Raw genomic sequence first — 6,889 nt, forward strand, 5'->3', positions numbered from 1 at the left:
GCTGTGATTGGTTGAGCAACTGTGATGTCATTTTCACTCGACAGCAAGTGGCAAAATGGCTGCCTTCTGGATTTTGCTGCTATTTGCAACACAATATTAACAATAATACCGTATTTAGACTAGTGGGGCTGTATAGAACATATAATTGTCAATAATCTTTTTTTTGGGGGGGGGGGGTTAACTTTCCCTTTTAATGCAACCGGATTGCGGGTCTACCTCTCGAAATGCACACAAACTGCCAATTTTTTGAAATTTTGAAACTTCCACTATGTAACAGCTTTATGCTAGTTTCAAATGGCCTACCTTAACTACAATCCTGCATTGCATTGTATCTTATGGTCGAATCTTATTAGTCCATCTGTTATGGACTTGTTACTCGTCTTCTATTTCTTCTTTTACTTCCATTTGGCGGTTGCCGAATACTTTTGGTGCATTAGCGCGTCAAGAATAAGAAAATATAAATCGCAGGATCAGACAGACTATGAAAAAAAAGTGACTTGTAGTCCGAAAAATACGGTTGATATGTTTGAGTTGCTGAAAAAAAAAAAAAAAAAGATTCTAAAACTGTGTATGCGCGCCGTATGTACCGTATGGAGGTACAGTATGTTATGTATTTATACTTACTTTTCTATACTATAATAGGTATTTATATAATTGTTTTGAAACAATTTATACGGCAATTTATTTATTGATTTGGACCAAGTTTATTCTTATTCAGTTTTTATTCTCTCTGTTGAGTACATTTATTCTGCTATCCATTATATGAGGAAGCTAAAGATGGGTGGGTTGCACAGTGCCCACTCGGGAGCAAGAACATAATACAGTGACACTATCTTATAGGACTTCCTACTCATTCTGGTGAGAACATGTTTTTTGTAGCATAGGGAGTGGTAACAGGTTCACAGTCCAACAGTCTACATTACCTTCTCAATCATTACATCCCTGGCCTGTGCAAAATCGTCGAGTTTTCAGATCCTAACTTGCTTTGAATCGCGTCTTCAGAATTATGATAGTGCATGACAGAGCATGGCTAATGGGTGAAGTCGAGCTGTGTCTTCAACGAGCAACAAACTAGCACTGATGTCCACCAGTCAGCCATGCACGCTTCCAGACGCGAACCCAAGTAGACCTGGGAGCAGGTTTGTTCTTGTTAACGTCGACTTTACAAATGTGCCAGTGTCGTCTGATTTTGAACGTTTCTTTCTTTCAATCTGCCGCTGTGCCATCTAACAACTTGCCATCTTTGCTGGTAACTGCATCCGAATGGCTTTCATTCAGCATGGTCGTTGTTTCACAAGTCATAAGCTGTTGCTTGAAAGCATGTTTGATCACCCCGGCCTGGTCTGAATGTCGCACTGTGTTGCAGACGGCACCCCTAACGACAGCAGCACAGCCTCAGGGTTACAAAACGCTGCGGAAGTGAGCTCCGTGCCCTTCAATGAGCCGTCGGAACAAAGCTACAACCCAGAACCCCAAATCTCATACCGGACCAGGAAAGAGACCACGCATCATTCTTCGGGCACCGGCAAGCACCATTCACGTCACCGCCATCGCTCTCCTCATAAGAAAACCGGCACAGGAAAACACAAAAGGACAAAATCTCCCAGAAAGATCAATCTGTTAAAGAAAAAGAAGGATGAAAAGGAAAAATACAGCGGGCACCGCCGCCACCGCTCTCCTGACAAGGGTTACAAACGGTCACGTAGTGCAGAGAACGCGCTGGACGGCCATCATGGGGGACGGCGCCACGGTCGCTCCCCCGAAAGGCACCACGGTCACCACACTCGCCACCGCTCTCCTCACCGTTCCCACCAACGCTCACCTCGTCGCTCGCCTTACCGCTCACCTCCCCGCTACAGGTCGCCCCATCGCTCTCGCCACCGCTCCCCCACCCGACGCCACCACCGCTCCCCCGAACCCTACCGCAGATACGGCTCCCCGCAGGGAACGAGGCAGCGCGGCAACGAAAAGCCCGCCGCCGAGGTGGTATTGAAGGAGCCGTCGAGGTCTCCTGAACCAAGCCTGGATTTTGAGGATAGCGTCCTGCGTGAAGCCCCCGCCCTGGTCCGCCTCAACAGGGAGGCCGGAGAGGATCGTCCCATCCTAAACGACAGCCTCCTGACGAGAGCTTCTACCATGGAAAGAGCCTTCGGCGGGGACAGCCTGCTAAGGGACATTTCTCGCAACCCCGCAACCTACAGGAATGGCTCTCTGCCCCGAGTGCGCACACCCGACTCCGACTTGGCGTACAATCGGTACAGCTCGCTCCTGAGGGGGCGATCGCCCGAGAGGGCGGACAGGGGCAGGAATTACCCCAGCAGAGAATCAACCCCAGAACCGTACAGAACCCGCAGCCTGGGACGAGACATCTCCCCGATCAGAAGCCCCAGAAGGGAAGACTCTGAGGACGAAGAGGATGACGACAACTTTGTGGCATCTAAGGTGAGAGAGTACTACAGCACGCTGAAGAGCGACAACAGTCGCTCCACCAGGCCGGTGCTGCCGGAGCCCAAGAAGACCTATAAGGACAACCCTTATAAGGACAACCCCAGAGACCTGAGCATCTGATTGGACGGCAGCCTTCCAGTCACAGCCACTACGCATAATTCATGCCCATTAAGCTATTTGAAAGTAAGCGCAGTTGTGTACACACAGCAGACCACAACTCTTGCACGCAGATTTGATCAATTGATGTAACAAATGTTGAGTTACAAGCAAGACAGTGGTTCACTTGTTTTTTTATCGTATGATTTTCCCCCCTTTTCCCCTTGATTTGAATTGATATTCTACATTTAGAATAATCCAGACTTTTCCATAAAATATAAAACCATAAAAACAATGATGTGCCTAACAGTTACATTAACAACCATTTGTTTGTTTTATTTGATATTTAGCAGGCATTTTGTGCTGCACATGATGAAATGGAGAAAAAAAGAAATGTCTGTAATTTTCCACAAAGATCCTACCTATGGAGTGCATGTCTTTACTGGTCTCTCTCTGTCTCACTTTCTATCTTGCACTTTCTTTCAGCCGCCCCCCCACCCCCATGCCACTGTTTTATAGACATTTGACCAGACTATAGCACAAGCCTGCATTTGTTTGTATATTTTTTGACAGTTTGCAGTATGTGTACATTCAGAGCTGATCATTTTAAATGAATGGAGGGGAAATTAAAAGTTAAACTATAATGATGGTGATGTTAAAATAAAATAATATATTCAACAAATGGTGAAAATGTGGTTGTTTTTTATTTTATTTTGGGTGGTGGTTGGAGGGGGGGGGGTCACAATTCTATTAGCACGTCATTATACAGATAAAGTGCAATCCTTATCTGAAGACGCTGTAGCCTACTGACTACTCTTATAAAAAAAATGAAAAGCAAACGGCTGTTTGTGAAATGATTTCTATTTTTACTTCATAAGAAATCTATTTTCGCCGTGTGCCTGTAAACACAACCTCAAAATGACTTTTCATATCAAATATACAGATGAGAAGCAATCATCCATTAACAACTAGCTTTATCTTTAATGTATTTTGTATTACGTATTTAGCTAATTTTCTGCCAGATGTACGAGAGTACTTTTAAGTCAGATTACATATCAACTTGGTGGACTTTGAGGTCTGCATTTGAGCACACAAGACAAAGAAATGAGGATGATGACATTGTTAGCGCAAAGTGTTTGTTGAGATAAAGCCTTTGAAGCAAAGAGCTTCCATCTTGATCCAACATCTAAGATCACGTGTGTGCAGTCGGCCTCACTTCCTCTCGCTGCTCATTTTCTTTGTCTTGCACGTCTAAGCCCCCTTCACACTCTTCCGCCTCCGTCACCAAAGCTTTGTTCAAATAACGAGGGAGATGGTGAAGACCTCCACAAAGTTCACAAAATGGAAAGTGTAGACTGCGGAATTGCATTGCTGGTTTCAATTTTTGCAATCCGGAGAGTGGACTCGCCCAAGCACGAGGCGGTAAATGGCTTTTATTGAGAAGCAGAACGTGGTCTTTTTTTAATAGCATGCTAGCTCCTGGTGCAACATGAACATATTAGATCACAGCATTCAGCCTGTCAATCACACAATAACAACAATAACATTCTTGCTAAAATGAAGAGGGCAGAAGATGGGACCGTACCAATTTGAGTTTGGAACTGTGAGAACACTTCTATTCTGATGAAAAAATAAAATCCTCCAACTTTCTGTAGCTACGTTAGCAGGTCTAGTTTATGTAGGCCTATGTGAAATGCTCTGGCAAAAAGGTCCACATGCGTATTTGACCGAAAAAGAGCAGGTTGAAAATGTTGATTTTGAGATTTCTCCACTAATAGCCTCCTTGAGGTCTCTAGTTTATTTCCCAGCAGCACAAAGCTAAAAAATAAATAAATGTTATAGTGTATGAAAATAAGCAATTATTGGACAACATGCATCTTAACTAGGGAGTGTTTTTAGCCTAGCCGCTAGCTAGCGCCCCCGTCTTGGCAACCCAGATTTCCTCACCTCAAATGTCAATCATAAATAGTTTCTATAAATGTTGTGAGGTTAAGCGGTTTTGATAATGAATGGATGGATGAACATAACCAAAAAGTCTATGTACACCATAATGAATTAATGAATACATGACGCACATAACATGCCATCATACCTTGTAGTAGAAGCGCGGCGGTCCGGTCCTCCACCCCCTCTCTCCTCAAATATTATATGGATTATATTATTGTCATATAGCGCAACTTGGAGCACGTGTAGCACTTCCAGCCAGTCAAGTTGGATGTTCCCGGCATCCACGAGATGAGAGACGGTCAGCACCAGCAAGAATCAAATACCATGAACAAGACTGCACTGTAACAATGTAAGACATAACTCCATGGACTGTAACTTTATGGATTTTAACAGCCTGCCAGACCAGGTTTTAATGTCTGCTTGAGTTTTGTCACTTCCTTCAAGCTAACATTAGTTTAACTTTCCACACCACCACAAAACCAAGCAAGCCTGCATCAGTGGCCTATTGCTGAAATGTTGTGTTCCTCTGAGTTGCTTTTTGTTAATAGATTAAATTAAAGAGACATGCACATTATTGGCATCTATGTCTCTCTTTTCTCCCTGAAAAGCAGTGCCACCAGGTATACTGGCACTTTCTCGGTGACTCACTCAATTTGTTTCTCTTCATCTCTCTCAACATCACGTGGCTCGCTCTCAACGTCTGCCGCATTGTTATTCCACTTTATGCTACAGAAATGGGGGCAATGTCCATTTTTCCTTTTCATCTTGGATCATAAGGTAAAAGAGTAATACACAACCTGTCAAAAATGGTGTCTAGAGGCTACAGTTGCTGAAATGTTTTTTTTTTTTTTTTAACAGGGTTATGTAATGTTATCTGGAAGTGGAATTTACCAAAAATAAAACCTGTGGAAAAAATGGTCTACAACTGTTTCTGATTAGTACACGGTGACTTTGCAGTGGTGCTGAGGTGTTTCTGATCCTCTCATGTAACAAAATAAACATTTTTGCATTATTAACTTATGTAGACGTTTTGATACCTAATGTTGCTGTAGTGTTGTGGAGAAGCGACACAAATGCAGTTTATTCTAGCTTGCGCTCACAAGATTTCCCTCTGGGCACAATGTGTGCAGGCCTTATGAGAGGAAATGACGGCGAAGATGAAAAGTCATGTTCAAACGCAAATATTTCAGAGCTTTTTCTGGATGCACTCCTTTTGATGCTAACGTAATTTTTGGACAATTTGATCATTATTTTCCTATTACTGTAATGATTTCAAAACCTGCCTTCACAGAGTGATAAGGATTGCGGCCCAGAATAAGAAAGGGAAGTACATTCACATCTCTTTCACATAGCCACAAACACACATAAGTGGAAGCAAGTCCTAAATAATGGATGTAATTCGCTCTCCATCGCACTCTTCCCCTCTTTAAATCTCTCCCTCCCTCCCTCTTTATCAGAACACACTCAGCTCCTCCTCGTCATCAAAGGCAGAGACCTATTTTTTTATTACATGTTCGACCCCAAGGATGATTAACAACCAGAATGTGGTGACAATTTATCACATGCGCCTCTAGCAGGAGGCAGACGCGCTAATGAAAAGTCTACTAGCAACAAGATTCCGGCCCCGAAAAGGCGACAGCCGACCAGGTTAAGCTTCCATTTTCCTCTCGGCTCGGTTCCAGGTGCTCTCGCACCAACCTTGGAGACCCTCGGCTCCCGTGTTGCCGTGGCAACGCTGATGCGACCGGTTCATACTTCAGAGGTGCAGATGTGTAAACGCGGCTGAGGGAGAAAAGCAGAAAAAAGGTGTGCTGGAAATGTTAACATCATTTTTGAGGATGTTCTACAGTATATGCTGATGCTGCACATGTCAACCTGCGTACAAACATCTTCTTTTTACCGTCACCCTGAGAGAGCAATGTGGTTCAAGGGTCAAATGTCTACAATACTTTTTTTGTACGCATTTTCAATATTCAGTCAATTACATTTAGAAGCAAGTTAACTTTTAGATTTTTTTTTTTACGCTTATTCCAAATCAGCCCAAGTTTTTTTCTCCAGCACATCAAATTTTCATACTAGTAATATAGTATGTAATATAGTTAGTGAAATAAATAAATACGGTTTAAGTTCAGCAACCTGTGGTGTGTTTTTTCTCCCAGAAACATTAAAGCTATAAATTACAATGCATGGTAAAAATCTGTATTGTGCAAGCTTTTATAGGTCAAACTTAAAAGGGGAAATGGAGTCAATAAATGTCTTTACGTTCTATGCGTCCCCACTAGTCTAAACACGGTATTCTGATTAATATTGCATTTGCGGAACATGAATTAAAACCCCTTCAGACCAATAGATGATTGCAGTGGACATGACATATTCGTGTATCTAAACCAATAAAACG

General features: G+C 43.0%; 1 protein-coding gene across 7 annotated transcripts in view; it reads left to right on the forward strand.

The window, feature by feature from the left end:
• The window catches only part of magi1b (membrane associated guanylate kinase, WW and PDZ domain containing 1b), a 134,163-nt gene extending 130,937 nt beyond the window's left edge, over positions 1-3,226 (forward strand). For 6 of the 7 annotated variants that reach the window (XM_077573563.1, XM_077573566.1, XM_077573564.1 and 3 more), the window contains one exon: positions 1,367-3,226. In XM_077573563.1, the coding sequence (XP_077429689.1) occupies positions 1,367-2,568 (1,202 nt within the window). In that variant the 3' untranslated portion in view covers positions 2,569-3,226. The remainder of the gene's footprint in view (positions 1-1,366) is intronic. The other variant, XM_077573570.1, reaches the window with a different exon arrangement.
• Positions 3,227-6,889: the final 3,663 nt, after the last annotated feature.

The sequence above is a fragment of the Vanacampus margaritifer genome, chromosome 8 (genome assembly GCF_051991255.1).
Source record: "Vanacampus margaritifer isolate UIUO_Vmar chromosome 8, RoL_Vmar_1.0, whole genome shotgun sequence".
Lineage (NCBI taxonomy): Eukaryota > Metazoa > Chordata > Actinopteri > Syngnathiformes > Syngnathidae > Vanacampus > Vanacampus margaritifer.